General features: G+C 43.8%; 2 protein-coding genes across 2 annotated transcripts in view; both read right to left on the reverse strand.

Moving 5' to 3' along the window:
* Positions 1-563: 563 nt before the first annotated feature.
* Positions 564-3333, reverse strand: LOC311136811 (fibroblast growth factor 6-like; the record flags this gene model as incomplete). The annotated part of the gene is made up of 3 exons (XM_084171093.1): positions 564-740; positions 2363-2466; positions 2994-3333. 3 exons carry the CDS (start codon positions 3331-3333, stop codon positions 564-566), a joined length of 621 nt encoding a protein of 206 aa, XP_084027219.1.
* A 6059-nt stretch (positions 3334-9392) lies between these two features.
* The window catches only part of LOC311136923 (solute carrier family 45 member 3-like), a 53332-nt gene continuing 44977 nt past the window's right edge, over positions 9393-17747 (reverse strand). Inside the window, exons 3-5 of the mRNA XM_084171239.1 lie at positions 16201-17034; positions 11985-12250; positions 9393-10005 (exon numbers count right to left, since the gene is read on the reverse strand). Coding sequence (XP_084027365.1) covers positions 9562-10005; positions 11985-12250; positions 16201-17034 — 1544 coding nt within the window. The 3' untranslated portion in view covers positions 9393-9561. The remainder of the gene's footprint in view (positions 10006-11984; positions 12251-16200; positions 17035-17747) is intronic.

Raw genomic sequence — 17747 nt, forward strand, 5'->3', positions numbered from 1 at the left:
GAATCAAAGGCAGCCACCACCTCATCACAAAGCAAGGAAACAAACATTTGGCAAGTGCTCTAGTTACCCTTACTATACAATGGTATAATGTTGACACAGAGGACGGAAAATGTCTAGTACTTGATTGATAACGACAAAAGTTCAAAGTAAACAGGCATTCTTCTCAGTAGAAATTTCATGCACACATTTTTTCATTCGGGACGTGGCGCTTTGAGGTAATAAAAAGTATCCATTTCTAGAGGCTGAGCTGTCATCCACTGACAAGGCAAGGTCTCCACCAGTTATGGCAAGCACCCATATAAAGTGAAGGGGACAGATTAAGCTTCTCCACCCCTTATATAATACTAATTAAAATAATAAGCAGCAAATAATGGCATATCCATAAGTTCTAATACAAAGTAAGCTACCGAAATGTACATAAAAAAGACTGAATAAATACTATCATATATAGTGGTATTAATTTCTTTTGCAGTCCATTTGTATTGGTATATGCATGTATACAGAATAATGTTACCTGGAAAACAATCCACATGTGCAAATAAGTGAGTTTTTGCCAGTTTTGCTCATATTCGGGGGAGGAAGTGTGTGACAGTCATGGCAGTGGTGGCTTTTTTGCCTCTCTTCAGACGGCCATGCTTGCTGAGAGCAATGTAGGAGCCTCTGTAAATGGAAGACTCATAGGCATTGTAGTTGTTTGGCAGCATGCTCTCTCTGAACTTGCACTCATCATGGAAGACTGTCTGAAAATAGCAAAGGAGAAAAGGTCTAAGAAAACATGTGGCCAAGTCTAGTTTCACAGTTAGCAGTTTGATATGGTTGTACAGGATGCACAGAAAAATACTTGCCATGCAATCATTTCATCCTCATCCGGAGTTGGTTCACATGTAAAGTAGGGGAGCCATGCACTAATATATTGTAGCAAATTTGGGGTTGAGAGAAGGCCATGAACCTGCAAACTTTTGTCTCGGAAGACTAGCACATCTCTTGCTCAATCCAAAATTAATAAGAAACAAAATTGTTTATGAGACCGTAAACGTATGTCCTTGAGGGGATATCTAACGAAAAGTACATTTTCCACATATTTTTGAAAACTAGAACTCAAAACTTTAAATCAACTGAGATAATCCTGAAATATCATATTCATTCAATTTCAAAGGAACTTACAATGTGAATGTTGCTGTTTTGGAGTAATTTATGCATGCTATTGGGAGCATGCTAACAGAGGCCCTACCACTCCCATACTCTGTGCTTGATAAAGACAATGCTAAACTGCAGCTTAATTAACAAAAACAAATGTTGGTTTGCTTACTCCCTGGGTCTATAGACTTATGTGTATTAATAAGACTTATTTATGTGTATTAATAAGATGACGCAAATGTGAACCAACCCATTAAGTTAAAACATCAATGACTGGGGTATTATGCACAGGTAGCACTGCTGTGCCACTTATTTCTCACCCATATGGGTAATTAATTAGCATTTTAACCAATTGTTTATTGGTGCAATTATTGATGTCAAAATGTTTTTAATTGCATACACTTTGTAACTGTATTTTTTTGGTGACTCTGTTCATTCATGCACAATTGGAAAGCTGTGGGCCTTCTTGTGCGCACCTTGCACTTTGTTAATTGTTAATCGTGTTTGTTTATTGTTTAAACATTTCTCTAACAATATTTATTGGATAGACATTTTTGACCATTTTCTGCAATAATACGTTGTGAAAAGAGAGGATGTGCTGGGAGTTCCAACAAGACTGAGCTGATGACGTCCGTCAGAGATTCCCTAATGGAATCACTTGTGAAATCATCAAACCTGACTCTTGGTTCAATGTCCATAATCCTGACTCTTGGTTCAATGTCCATAATCAGAGGACGCACTTCAATCAGTGATAGCCATAGCCTACAAGTGTAACCTAACATGTAAATAGGCCTAATATTAATCTTTAAAGGACTAATTTCATACTGTCCCGGGTCCCGATGACAGGTTCTGGAGTATCAGGGGCTTTCCCTCGAACGCAGGGCCGTATTACAGCGCGTGACACAATTATGCGTCTGTTAACCTCATCATTATAGCCCAAGGCAAATCGACCATGAACAGGCCCTTAGCTCATTTACTGCCTATAATTTCAAAATAATGCATAATAAGATAGGGGGAGCATATCATTAACAGTACCAAATAGCCTACCATTCCATTATCATATTTATTGTCACATAATTCACAGCACACGTTAAGATAGGCACACCCAATAGTTTATATGACATGCAAATAAAACCCGACCAGTCATAGCGTAATAGCAAAGGCCACTATTCTCTGAGCCATTAACAAATATTGCAGGAAAATAAATGTAACTGTGCATACCTACCGTTCCGTATAACCTTCCTCGGCTATTCATTGCGACAAACAGCTCACTCCTTACCCCATACAAGCTAACCACTCCTCGCTCTACCGTTGAGATCTCTATTAGACCTAATTGAACAAAATACCAGATATTAGATATTGAAAAAATACATCCGATCAGATCGGTACAAAATATAGTTCATAATGGTTATAGCATATGCTCTGCGTCTGTGGGTGTAACCTTGCAGATTGCTACGCAGGATGCTGAGTCTTTGTTCTATATCAATTCCCACGTTCAATTTTCGATGTATGCTCAGCAATGTATAGGCTTAGGCTATCATGTATGCTTAATAATTGCCCTTTTGGACGTGCATGGTGACTGTTAGTTTCTGGGCCACAGTAGGAGCCAGTGTAAAAATAGGTTGTTGTCTAAATACGTCCATACATTCATGTCATGTTTGAGATTAAGGAGATAGTTAGCACTGATGGATACTGTTTTTAATAGATTTGTCTTTGCTCTAGAAGACATTCAATGATCCCTTCGCGACTGATGACACATCATGCAAAATGGGCTACAGACGCTGTTAGATCCATAATTATTGATGACGACCCCTTTATGTGATGTCTATTGCGTTACATCTGTGGAAGCAACTCACTGTACTGGTTTTCATTATGTACACCATTTATCCTGCCGTCTGGGAGGACCTGAAGGTGAAACCCGATGCCCACGTTGCAGTAGAGCCTCCGGACTCTTTTGATACCTAGCAAATAGTCACTCTCCCAGTTCAGGTCCGATTTCTCCCCCGAGATGCCCAGAATGGAGCGGGAGAAGAGGGTCTCCCATCTTTTCTCCAATAAAGTTGCATTTGTCCTGCTTGGAATAGGATATGATGACACAATCCCCACTATGAACCCCAAGAGAACAATCGCAGTCAACGTCCAGTGCGTGCTGGCCTCGTAGGACATACTGATGAGGAACCTTTGCGCAATGGCCATCCGGTTTACCTTCGGGGCACGTGGTCAAAATGAATGGCCCTAAAAATACCACTCTTCTTGTTTTTCTTCCTTCGGCATGCTGGCAGAGGATTATTTTTGGAACGCGGATCAGGGGTCTGGGCATGAGACGACAGCCCCAGTGCAGAGGAGTAGAAATGGGAGTGCGCGTGGCAGAGCTTGAGATTGTGGCGGTGATGATTACCATGTTTTGTAGCTCCGCGCCTTTCTCTCTCTGTGGGCAACGCAGGCCGTGGAGAACACCACTCACCAAAACCCTGTTTCACCTTGCCAGGCTATCGCATCTCTAGATGACATCATGCTGACTTCACTGCTGCCCCTTCGAATAATACAAGGGCGGAGGATGGGGAGAGTGAAGTTGCAAGCAAGCAAGAAAAGAGGCGCTGAACTGCAGTGCCAAGTCTGTGGAGAGTTCACCCGAACACTGTCACAGCGCCCGTGAAACCGAGGAAGGGAGAGATCTCATTGGGTGGCGTTAAGCAACTGCGGGACATGATGGACACTTTGGCAGCTCCCAAATTGGGTCGGTGGTCATATGTCTGACAGGCTGCTTCCTTATTTAGAAGGAAGGTGTAAAAACAGTCCACTTGTCACCGGAGAGCAATGGCACCCTTGGGGGCCACTTCCTATGCTGCTGGTTCAAGAACTTTCCCAAACAATTCTTATTTTAAAACACTTGAATAGGCTTACAATTAAAGTAGGATGCATTAATGAGCACTGTGGTGCGTAATTTGGTTACCCCGAAACGTCTCGAATAGACTATTCCTTCCCCTGAAACATAAGTGCATATCATATTTTCTTTGTAATGATGACACCATGGAGCATATGCCTATTCGTCTGTGGCGCGCTTCCACCGGTCCCCTGAATGTCATCCATTTGGTTGGGAATTCCGATGGATGGCGCTATTTCCAAGGTTTTAACTGTGCTTCATGCGCAACCATCATTGACCATAGTTCAAATAATTTTGACAGACTACAAAGTTGTTCCCAGTGACATACAACATCTCAGACAAGCATTTTACAATGCAGTACATTTATTTTGTATAAAAAAATCTATTTGGTGACTGCACAATACCCAATCTGAGGGATCTATAATCAAAATAAAATTATATGATTTTTATGAAGGCTGAAAACACAAAGAACACATTTGGAGCATCAGAGAAAACTGAGGACATAATAGCACATTCATAATCATACAGTCCTTGGCAAATAGGACCAATGTGAATAGATCTCTGATTAAGTCTTATCCACCCCAGCACATTTACAAAACAGCTTTGTCAATCAACCAAAGCCATCTTCTGAAATGTGACCCTCGGTACTTGCTATCATGAGACCCAACTAACCTAAACACTGGGCATTTGGAAACATAATTAAAAGGACCACAACACTGTTGCTAAGTTATGAAATTCATTGGTTACATACACTACATGACCAAAAGTATGTGGATACCTGCTTGTCGAACATCTCATTCCAAAATCATTGGCATTAATATGGAGATGGTCCCCCCTTGGTGCTATAACAGCCTCCACTCTTCTGGGAAGGCTTTCCACTAGATGTTGGAACGTTGCGGTGGGGACGCTTCCATTCAGCCACAACAGCATTAGTGAGCTCGGGAACTGATGTTGGGTGATTAGGCCTGGCTCGCAGTCGACATTCCAATTCATCCCAAAGGTGTTCGATGGGGTTGAGGTCAGGGCTCTGTGCAGGCTACTCAAGTTCTTCCACACCGATCTCAACAAACCATTTCTGTATGGACCTTGCTTTGTGTACGGGGGCATTGTCATGCTGAAACAGGAAATGGCCTTCCCCAAACTGTTGCCACAAAGTTGTAAGCACAGAATTGTCTAGAATGTCATTGTATGCTGTAGCGTTAAGATTTCCCTTAACTAGAACTAAGAGGCCTAGCCCAAACCATGAAAAACAGCCCCAGACCATTATTCCTCCACCACCAAACATTACAGTTGGCACTATGCATTTGGGCAGGTAGTGTTCTCCTGGCATCCGCCAAACCCAGATTAGTCTGTTGGACTGCCAGATGGTGAAGCGTGATTCATCTCCAGAGACTGGAGCATGGTGATCTTAGGCTTGTGTGCGACTGCTCGGCCATGGAAACCCATTTCATGAAGCTCCCGACGAACAGTTCTTGTGCTGACGTTGCTTCCAGAGGCAGTTTGGAACTCGGTAGTGAGTGTTGCAACCGAGGACAGACGATTTTTACGCGCTACGTGTTTCAGCACTAGGCAGCAACTTTCTGTGAGCTTGTGTGGCCTACCACTTCGCAGCTGAGCCTTTGTTGCTCCTAGACGTTTCCACTTCACAATAACAGCACTTATAGTTGACCGGGGCACCTCTAGCAGGGCAGACATATTAAAATTGACTTGTTGGAAAGGTGGCATCCTATGACGGTGCCACGTTGAAAGTCACTGAGCTCTTCAGTAAGGCCATTCTACTGCCAATGTTTGTCTATGGAGATTGCATGGCTGTGTGCTTGATTTTATTCACCTGTCAGCAACGGGTGTGGCTGAAATAGCCAAATCCACTAATTTGAAAGGGTGTCCAAATACTTTTGTATATATAGTGTATGTCTAACAAATATCAACAAAACTAAATATAGGGGAAACTCAAAACAGAGAAACAATACAGTGGTTATAAATGATCCTGATGCAACAGTATGAACTACTTCCTGTTTACTAATGAATAATGATACAGGAGGTTGTTTACCATACCCTGCAAAGGTATTAGTCATCATCAGGACATCCAGCAAAGTTGCTCCTTTAAAACCAGAACTCATACAGGAAATGGTCAGGATGAAATATTTAAAGCAAAACCATGTGTTTAAATATTATTAATGTACTATTATGCATGGTAAACCAGGAAATCATCAACTTTGTGAGTTGAGTTGGATTTCTGACACGCAACCTATGATGAACGAGTGGGATGGAAGAATATTCAAATAAATTATATCGCTGAAGTCAAGATGTCTTTATACCACATCTATACAAAATAATAATTTATAATTTTTTCACAGAAATATATTTTGCCCTTTACACCTTTGACAGATGCAACAAAAAGAATAAATACTTTAATGCTTATGATTTTTAAAAGAACAATAAATAAATAGTTATGTCCAAAAAATTCTAAATTTTGTAGAGGCACTTGCAAAATGTAGCTATATTCCTAAGTTGCTGGCAGTATGTCCATAGGCTCTACAGTAGGTCAGATAAGTATTTACTTGTCTGTGTGCAGGGGGAATTTTCTCAAAGTCATCTGTTATTTTCTAAACGTGAACCTGTCTGTTTAGTAATTGGTTTTCATTGATGAGTGTCATGGTATTATCTTTCACTAATTGCCAATGAAATATTACAAAAAACAAGTTCATTTTGATCCCATTCTCAAAATGAGAGTATATATTCAATAGGGCCAACTAGCCAATCTCATCATTGCATAAATTGGCTATTACATTATGTTTGGTTATTATACAGCCATCCACATTTCTAATTGAAAGTCACAAAGAGTAGGCAAATCATACACAGAATGGATACAATATAAACATATTGAATGTAACACAAGCGTTTTACTAACAAAACCCCAATTTTGAAGAATAACTGAAGGCCACAATATATTTTGATTACTATTTAAAAATACACTAAGTGGCCAGTGTATTAGGTACACCACCCGTTCACGGAAATGGTTCACTCCTACAGACAGTGAGTCACGTGGCCGTGGCTTGCTATATAAAGCAGGCAGACAGGCATCGAGGCATTCAGTTACTGTTCGATTGAACTTTAGAATTGGCAAAACGAGTGACCTAAGCGACTTTGAGCGTGGTATGATCGTTGGTGCCAGGCGCACCGGTTCCAGTATCTCAGAAACGGCCGAGTTTACCGAGAATGGTGCGACAAACAAAAAACATCCAGCGGCAGTCATATGTGCGAAAATAGCTTGTTGATGAGAGGTCGAAGGCAGGCCACAAACAGGCAAATAACGGCACAGTACAACTTGTCAGTCCTTGTCACGGATGGGCTATTGCAGCAGACGACCACACCGGGTTCCACTCCTATCAGCTAAAAAACAAGAAGAAGCGTCTCCAGTGGGCATGCGACCACCAACACTGGACAATTGAGGAGTGGAAAAACATAGCCTGGTCTGACGAATCCCAGTTCCTGTTGCGTCATGCTGATGGCAGAGTCAGGATTTGGCGTAAACACCATGGACCAATCCTGCCTGGTGTCAACGGTACAAGCTGGTGGCCGTGGTGTAATGGTGTGGGGAATGTTTTCCTGGCACACATTAGGTCCCTTGATACCAATTGAGCAAAGTTTCCATGCCCCGAAGAATTCAGGCTGTTCTGGAGGCAAAGGGGGGTCCGACCTGGTACTAAATGGTTGTACCTAATAAACTGGCCACAGTGTACAGCAGCAGATGAGATACAAAGTCTGTAGCCATGTTGCCCTGCTCTCTCTACTGCACTATGAAATTCACACACGTTTGATTTACTATCCTTGTGGGGACCAAACAATTGAATCCCTAAACCTAACCCTAACCTTAACCCTAAACCTAACCCTTACTCCTAACCTTAACCCCTAAGTATACAATAGCCTTTTTCCTTGTGGAGACCGGTGAAATGTCCCCACTTGTCTGAATTTTCCTTGTTTTACTATCCTTGTGAGGACATCTGGTCCCCACAAGGATAGTAAAACCAAAAAAACACACACACACCTTTTCACAGACCCATGTTGACCTCCAAAAGAGATGTACAATACACAGAGCAAAGTATAAACAATTTGACAGAACATAGAAAACTGTCATCTTGCATACCGAAACTATTTTCAGTAACCCAGTTCACTGTATTGCTGCAGTGTTGCTAGTATGACATTTTGGTCTTTTGCTCATGGGAATATTAATGGAGTTTCCAAAAATAAATGTACCTGGATTTTTTACAGCATTGATTAATTGACCTTATTTACTTTCCTAGAGTGTCATTTCAGGTTGAACGTGATGATAATGCCAGTAGAAATTATGTAATAAATAGCACAATATGGCACTGTCTGACATTTCTAGAAAAGAGGTGAGATATCCTGAGATGACAGACTTCAAACAAAAATGCAATGATGCCATTGAGCCACTTCATTCTAACACAACCACAGTTACACAGATGACCTCACCCAAACAGGTTGCATAAGAAATTCCCATAAGAATATAAATATATGTATTCATATACAAAATATATACAGTAAACCTGTTAATTACCAAAAACCATCCAACACTCGGGGCCAGTTACCCTTAACATTCCCAATTTTTCTATTCGCAGTTTCTTGACGAACAAGTCCAATGGTCCCATTTGACTTATCACGTGTGTGATAACATGTATGTTTCGGTAAGCAATGCATAATCATTGTGACTGCAAGCACAACCTGGCTGAGAATAACAAACAGACAGAAATGCCCCTAGAGTAGCAGCATGGAGCTATGTGAGCCCAGATCCTTTCCAAAGCAGGTGATGGGCTCTCCAGATTGGCTATTTATATCTCTTGGCCAGTCTGCATGAGAAGTGGGCAATAATCTCCTGTTGACTTTGACTAAGGGCTGGATTCGATCCGTATCGCAGAAGTATCGCTGAATATCCACGTTATAGCTCTATTTAATTTTAAAGGCAATGTTCCCGCGGACTGCATTCACGGTAAAAGCTGCATATGTCGGCTTAATCGGAAATTACCTTTACATTTTAACGCAGATCCTCCGCAATACGGATTGAATCCAGCCCTAACAGCAGATTGTTTTAAAGATATAGCATTGACAAGCTCCACTTCACACATAGATGAGAGTAAAATGGTAATACATCTGTATTCCAGTTGTCTAAGGGCTGATGGAGTCTGATCATGCTGTGAAGCTAGTTGTACCTGAGGAGAAGGAGAAAGGACTTATCTGAGAGGCCATCTATGTGGCTGAGAGAAACAAGGTGAGAGACACTCAAAATACACAGACAGTCTCTCTCTTGTAGACACAGTAACTGGCTGCAGTAAACTCTGGAGGGAACAATTGTCATGGGTATACATTTGTCTTTAATTCTGCCGCACACATACACACAAACGTATAGACGGGCTGCCTCATTGCAATGCATTGGTAATGCCATGGCAACGGTCAGTAACGACACTGGAGTGTTGCAAGCTGGGAGCGGTAGTGCATTCCTTCACTCCTGGTTACTGGTTCTTTCAGCTCTTGAGGTCCTTTTGGTCAAAGATGATGTGGTTGGCCAGATAGATGGCGATGATGCCAAAGATGGCGGAGGAGGCCATATAGGCAGTGACGGACTTTGTGAACTGAACGATCATGCCCATGAAGAGAGTAGGAAAGACCTGAGAGAGGAGGAAGGTGCTATCCAGGATGGCAAAGTCCAACCCTACACCACGCTTCTCGTAGCCCTCTGGCTCATCCTGCTCGGGGCCCGTGGCACTGTGGGACGATCCATTCTGTCCGTGGGGAGGGGGGTAGTAGTCTGAGCCGTCTTGGCTGAAGAAAGCATGCCCGTTTGTGCCCCCCAGTTTGTGGGCCAGCCCCCCCTCCTCGTCCACGGCTGTCAAATGCGTGATCGAGTCCTGCTTGATCACAATCCCGTTCTTAAGCAAGTTTTTTATTTTATTTTTTGGCATGTAAACCTGAAATGCAATGAGAGATAAGTAAATTCATTATACAGTCGAGGGCTAGGCAGTGTGTGCAAGGGAGTTTGTTTGTGTAGGGCTGGACTGGGTGTGTGTAAGGAGAGAGCGAGAAAAATGATATGACTATGAGCACGATGTGAGCGTTTGTTTGTATTGGAATATAAGTAATATACAGTTGAAGTCGGAAGTTTACATACACTTAGGTTGGAGTCATTAAAACTTGTTTTTCAACCACTCCACAAATTTCTTGTTAACAAACTATAGTTTTGGCAAGTCGGTTACTTGCTTGTCGGTTCTACATTGTGCATGACACAAGTAATTTTTCCAACAATTGTTTACAATTGTTTACAGACAGATTATTTCACTTATAATTCACTGTATCACAATTCCAGTGGGTCAGAAGTTTACATACACTAAGTTGACTGTGCCTTTAAACAGCTTGGAAAATTCCAGAAAATGATGTCATGGCTTTAGAAGCTTCTGATAGGCTGATTGACATCATTTGAGTTAATTGGAGGTGTACCTGTGGATGTATTTCAAGGCCTACCTTCAAACTCAGTGCCTCTTTGCTTGACATCATGGGAAAATCAAAAGAAATTAGCCAAGACCTCAGAAATAAAATTGTAGACCTCCACAAGTCTGGTTCATCCTTGGGAGCAATTTCCAAATGCCTGAAGGTACCACGTTCATCTGTACAAACAACAGTATGCAAGTATAAACACCATGGGACCACGCAGCCGCCATACCGCTCAGGAAGGATACGCGTTCTGTCTCCTAGAGACGAACGTACTTTGGTGCAAAAACTGCAAATCAATCCCAGAACAACAGCAAAGGACCTTGTGAAGATGCTGGAGGAAACAGGTACAAAAGTATTTATATCCACAGTAAAACGAGTCCAATATCGACATAACCTGAAAGGCCGCTCAGCAAGGAAGAAGCCACTGCTCCAAAACTGCCATAAAAAAGCCAGACTATGGTTTGCAACTGCACAGGATCATACTTTTTGGAGTAATGTCCTCTGGTCAGATGAAACAAAAATAGAACTGTTTGGCCATTATGATCATCGTTATGTTTGGAGGAAAAAGGGGAACGCTTGCAAGCCGAAGAACACCATCCCAACCGTGAAGCACGGGGGTGGCAGCATCATGCTGTGGGGGTGCTTTGCTGCAGGAGGGATTGCTGCACTTCACACAATAGATGGCATCATGAGGAAGGAAAATTATGTGGATATATTGAAGCAACATCTCAAGACATCAGTCAGGAAGTTAAAGCTTGGTTGCAAATGGGTCTTCCAAATGGACAATGACCCCAAACATACATCCAAAGTTGTGGCAAAATGGCTTAAGGACAACAAAGTCAAGGTATTGGAGAGGCCATCACAAAGCCCTGACCTCAATCCTATAGAAAATGTGTGGGCAGAACTGAAAAAGCTTGTGCGAGCAAGGAGGCCTACAAACCTGACTCAGTTACACCAGCTCTGTCAGGATGAATGGGCCAAAATTCACCCAACTTATTGTGGGAAGCTTGTGGAAGGCTACCCGAAACGTTTGACCAAAGTTAAACAATTTAAAGGCAATGCCAAATACTAATTGAGAGTATGTAAACTTCTGACCCACTGGGAATGTGATGAAAGAAATAACATCTGAAATAAATCATTCTCTCTACTATTATTCTGACATTTCACATTCTTAAAATAAAGTGGTGATCCTAACTGACCTAAGACAGGGAAGTTTTACTAGGATTAAATGTCAGGAATTGTGAAAAACTGAGTTTAAATGTATTTGGCTAAGGTGTATGTAAACTTCCAACTTCAACTGTACATGGCTGTTTACTCAGCCCTGATACATGGCTGTTGACTCCTATGGTGTCTAAAGGAGTCAACAGAATTGTATCACGGTTCAAATATGATCTCATATGTACACTATGCTCAGTAAGTGCAGGGAGCACTATATGTATGTGTGCCTTTCTGTCTTTACCTCCATTTCCTTGTGGTAGTGGCAGGTGAGGGTGTACGGCAGCGTCTGCAGCGTGGCGTAGGCAAAGCCGGTCAGCGCCGACATCACAGTGACCAGGACCACACTCTTGGACATACAGATGACAAGGGCAGAGATGGTGAAGCTCACCATGCTGCTCATGTAGACCCGGCGCGAGCCAAAATGGCGGACCAGTCGGCTCATGAGCAGGGAGAAGACGGTAGAGGTAGCACACTGCAGGAACAGGCCCAGGCTGCCCATACGGATGCCTGCAAGACAGGGTTGAAGTTGTGGTAACAAATTAAGATACAACATTATGTAATACCACTTATGTCCCTAACATACAGTGGGGAGAACAAGTATTTGATACACTGCCGATTTTGCAGGTTTTCCTACTTACAAAGCATGTAGAGGTCTGTAATTTTTATCATAGGTACACTTCAACTGTGAGAGACGGAATCTAAAACAAAAATCCAGAAAATCACATTGTATGATTTTTAAGTAATTAATTTGCATTTTATTGCATGACATAAGTATTTGATCACCTACCAACCAGTAAGAATTCCGGCTCTCACAGACCTGTTAGTTTTTCTTTAAGAAGCCCTCCTGTTCTCCACTCATTACCTGTATTAACTGCATCTGTTTGAACTCGTTACCTGTATAAAAGACACCTGTCCACACACTCAATCAAACAGACTCCAACCTCTCCACAATGGCCAAGACCAGAGAGCTGTGTAAGGACATCAGGGATAAAATTGTAGACCTGCACAAGGCTGGGATGGGCTACAGGACAATAGCCAAGCAGCTTGGTGTGAAGGCAACAACTGTTGGTGCAATTATTAGAAAATGGAAGAAGTTCAAGATGACGGTCAATCACCCTCGGTCTGGGGCTCCATGCAAGATCTCACCTCGTGGGGCATCAATGATCATGAGGAAGGTGAGGGATCAGCCCAGAACTACACGGCAGGACCTGGTCAATGACCTGAAGAGAGCTGGGACCACAGTCTCAAAGAAAACCATTAGTAACACACTACGCCATCATGGATTAAAATCCTGCAGCGCACGCAAGGTCCCCCTGCTCAAGCCAGCGCATGTCCATGCCCGTCTGAAGTTTGCCAATGACCATCTGGATGATCCAGAGGAGGAATGGGAGAAGGTCATGTGGTCTGATGAGAAAGAAATAGAGCTTTTTGGTCTAAACTCCACTCGCCGTGTTTGGAGGAAGAAGAAGCATGACAATGACCCAAAACACACGGCCAAGGCAACAAAGGAGTGGCTCAAGAAGAAGCACATTAAGGTCCTGGAGTGGCCTAGCCAGTCTCCAGACCTTAATCCCATAGAAAAGCTGTGGAGGGAGCTGATGGTTCGAGTTGCCAAACTTCAGCCTCAAAACCTTAATGACTTGGAGAAGATCTGCAAAGAGGAGTGGGACAAAATCCCTCCTGAGATGTGTGCAAACCTGGTGGCCAACTACAAGAAACATCTGACCTCTGTGATTGCCAACAAGGGTTTTGCCATCAAGTACTAAGACATGTTTTGCAGAGGGGTCAAATACTTATTTCCCTCATTAAAATGCAAATCAATTTATAACATTTTTGACATGCGTTTTTCTGGATTTTTTTGTTGTTATTCTGTCTCTCACTGTTCAAATAAACCTACCATTAAAATTATAGACTGATCATTTCTTTGTCAGTGGGCAAACATACAAAATCAGCAGGGGATCCAAATACTTTTTTCCCTCACTGTATGTTGACTAGGACGTTACTTTAGCTAATATGTGGACAACGATGTAGGCTGTGTGCAGCGTTTTTTTGCCTGGTCACTTACAGCTGATGTGTTGTGCATTGAAGTCCACAAACGAAGGGAAAAGGTGAGAGGAGGAGAGTGCATAGATGCGAGAAGGAATACAATGTGGCTGCTATGAAAGGGAACTGTGTTTATGCGTGATCAGGGTTGTATTCATTCCGCCGATTCTGTTGAAAAACTTATCTTAAACGGAAGCAAATGAAATGGGGATAAAAATACCTGAATTTGTCCAATAGAAACTATCGTTTGCAACATTTGGACTAATGATTACAGCCTAAATAAGCTAGATGCAGGCAAGCGTGTGCAAGGCGGTATTGAATGTGTCACTGTTTGTCCATGTGTCACTGTCTGTCACCTTTTCTTGCGACCTGTGTGCACCTACGTTGTAAACTTTCATTCATAGGCTAGGTTATAGCAACCTCATGATGGGTATAGGGAAAGATGGAGTATCATGTAGTAGCCTAAACCTATCGATGTTACATTGAACTGGGCGAATGGAATATGAATGACAGTCATCCAATATGCTGTAATATAAATAAGGCCATGCTCATAAAAATAAAAATAATGTCCTCCCTCATCATAAACGGCACTGACCGCCACTGTCTGACACTGGCGTTTGCCCCATGCTTAAATTGCGTAGAGAGAAAAGTGCATAAAATGGGAATTAAGTTTAATTTATGCGCTCATTACTCAGGTTTGAATTCCCCCCTAAGTGCATATGACACAAGTTCAGCAACATGGCCACTAATATTACATGGGAAAAGGATGTGGATTGACTAAGCCCACATTACAAACACTGCATGAGATAGTGGATTAGCTTTAACCAGCATTGGAAGTTCAGGGTATACAATCAAATCTGCACTGAGGAAAAGCCACATTGCAGTAAAAAGGGTAATCACAATTATGGGGTGTTGTAATAAATACTGTGTTACAACTTAAATAAATATGACAGGCTTCAGACTTTTGTGCTTGGCCTCTGCCCTGTACCTTAATGAACATGCTCTTTGTGCACTGATTGTTTGACATTAATGCACTGTGAGTGTGACATTCCTCCTGGTCCTGCAGGCATGGGGGGGGGCAGGAGTAAGGTGGGGAGGGAGCGAGGGAGGGAGAAGCAGGAAGCCTTGCAGAGCTCCACTACACACAGAGAACAGACCTGGAGGGTTGACATGGGAAACTTCTCAGTGTGGGAGAAGAAGGTGCCTTTCTTTTTGTCTCTCTCATCTCTGTTTCTCTCTCTTTGTCTCTTTAGCTCTTGGTCTGTCTCTCTCATCTCTGTTTTTCTCTCTCTGTCTCTTTAGCTCTTGGTCTGTCTCTCTCATCTCTGTTTTTCTCTCTCTTTGTCTCTTTAGCTCTTGGTCTGTCTCTCTCACCTCTGTTTCTCTCTCTTTGTCTTTAGCTCTTGGTCTGTCTCTCTCACCTCTGTTTTTCTCTCTCTGTCTCTTTAGCTCTTGGTCTGTCTCTCTCACCACTGTTTCTCTCTCTCTGTCTCTTTAGCTCTTGGTCTGTCTCTCTCACCTCTGTTTCTCTCTCTTTGTCTCTTTAGCTCTTGGTCTGTCTCTCTCACCACTGTTTCTCTCTCTCTTTGTCTCTTTAGCTCTTGGTCTGTCTCTCTCACCACTGTTTTTCTCTCTCTGTCTCTTTAGCTCTTGGTCTGTCTCTCTCACCTCTGTTTTTCTGCTGCGAGTCTGGGATATTATGTTAGTCAGATTCAATGCAGTTTGAAGGTCAAAGACACTGACGGTGTTCTTCTCCTTTTACACTGATCTTCTCCTTCTCATCCAATAAAGCTATGCAATATTCTAGGGGATTAGGAACCAGACTCTTAATGACTTGCGTATTTAGAGCTAGGACAGAGTGAACTGCACACTTTATTACCAGGTAGAAAGGTACAGTGACTGTAAATTCTAGGTAATATTATGGCAACACCGAAGCTTGCTCCTCTGCCTGACTACCTCCCACCTGTGCCATTGGAATGTGCACGCATCTGGCCCAGCTATGGCGGAGGGAGCCGTCTGGGCCGCCAAAGCAGCTGAGTGGCCAGGTGGTGTTGGTGAAGATGCAGACGTGGGGAGGACTGAGGACAGGACAGGCAGGGTGAACTGGACTGGGGACAGGACAGGCAGGGTGAACTGGACTGGGACTGTCTGCACTCTGAGGCCTCACTAGTAGGGTGGGGGAGGATTCTATCTTTCTCTATACAAAATCACTCTATTGGATGTGGCCGTTTGAGAACTTTGGGTTCTCTGATTGTGAATACATCAAAGATCAAGGATATAATGAAGCAGAGCTTGCCCAGCCAAAGCGTGTATATGATAATATCAAATAGTGTCTATATGAGAGATGAAGAGGCACTCTGCCAAAGTAAGTGATAGATCACACATTATATCCACAGAGAAGAAAGCCAACTCACCGTCGTCGTAGCGCTGCCTGGAGGCGGTCCCCGGTGCGGCACTGGGCACGCCCTCGTACAGCCCCTCCCCCACAAAGTCTGTGTAGAAGAGCATAAAGGACATGACGGCCATCCAGCTGCAGAGCTGGGCCACGCACAGCTGCCTCATCACCCGGGGCACGTGGCAGTAGCTGCGGTAGATGGCCGGCGTCATGGACCAGCACGTCCTCAGCAGGCACAACAGCGGGCCTGACTTCAGAAGCCGTAGCTTGCACTTGAGCAGGTAGCAGCAGGAGCGCGGCACGCCGCAGCGGCCCGCCTCCAGGAGAGGACCTGGCTCCAGGGCCGCCACGCCAGCACACGACGGCTCCTCCGACACCTTCATGGTGATAAGCACGCTGGTCACGAAAATGAGGATGAGCATGAAGAAGAGGCACTCTGCCTGGCCGCCCAGGTAGACGGACAGCAGGCCCCGGCTCCAGTCCAGTGCAGGCAGCAGGTAGCCCACGCAGCCTCCGAGGCTGACCATAAAGGAGAACATGGCGAAGGCCTGGTTGCAGTCCTCCTCGTCGTGGTACAGGTCCGAGAGGAGCGCCTCTAGCGGCGTGAAGCACACCTGGCCACAGAAGTCGAGCAGGCCCACCCCGAGGATGAGGAAGGCCACCTCCAGGGTGCGTCCGCCCCAGGTGAAGTAGGCAGCCAGCAGGTCGGCGTGGGGGATGATGAGGAGGGCTAGGAGGACACCCAGGGACAGCAGCCAGATAAAGGGCCGGCGGCGGCCATAGCTGCTGTTGCAGTGGTCACTGGCTGAGCCAATCACAGGGATGAAGATGAGACCTAACACTGGGCCAATACCTGGGGGGGGGGAGAGAGAGAGAGAGAGAGAGAGAGAGAGAGAGAGAGAGAGAGAGAGAGAGAGAGAGAGAGAGAGAGAGAGAGAGAGAGAGAGAGAGAGAGAGAGAGAGAGAGAGAGAGAGAGAGAGAGAGAGAGAGAGAAGAGATAGGAGGGCATCAGTGATGTTGATTCATTGGTTGTCAGTAACAAAGTCAAAGGGTTTTTGTGGTCCTCTGTAGCTCAACTGGTAGAGCACGGCGCTTGTAACGCCAAGGTAGTGGGTTCGATCCCCGGGACCACCTATACACAAAAATGTATGCACGCATGACTGTAAGTCGCTTTGGATAAAAGCGTCTGCTAAATGGCATATTATTATTATTATAGGTTGGTGCGTAAAACCAGTTAGTTTAGTTATCAGTATCAAAGCAATTGTCATAAATACATAAAAGAGTCAAGTAGGTAAAGCTGTTATGATTGAAATTGCCTTCAAGAACAATTGAGTGAGTTACAAGCCAACATGAGTTCTTCCACAATATTTCCCTGTGAACTGGGAAATCTGCAATCCAAAAAATGTCCTGGCTGCATCTGATAGGGCTTGGAGGCAGGATCTCCGGGGGTATGTGGCCCACTGGCCCCATCACTGCTCTATCCATCTCTCTGAGTGCTAGTGAAGGCTGCCTACAGATGGTTCTGTGCCCCAAGCTAACCCACCATCAGCCTCCCTCTCCTCCCC

Source organism: Coregonus lavaretus (genome assembly GCF_964263955.1).
Source record: "Coregonus lavaretus genome assembly, chromosome: 11".
Lineage (NCBI taxonomy): Eukaryota > Metazoa > Chordata > Actinopteri > Salmoniformes > Salmonidae > Coregonus > Coregonus lavaretus.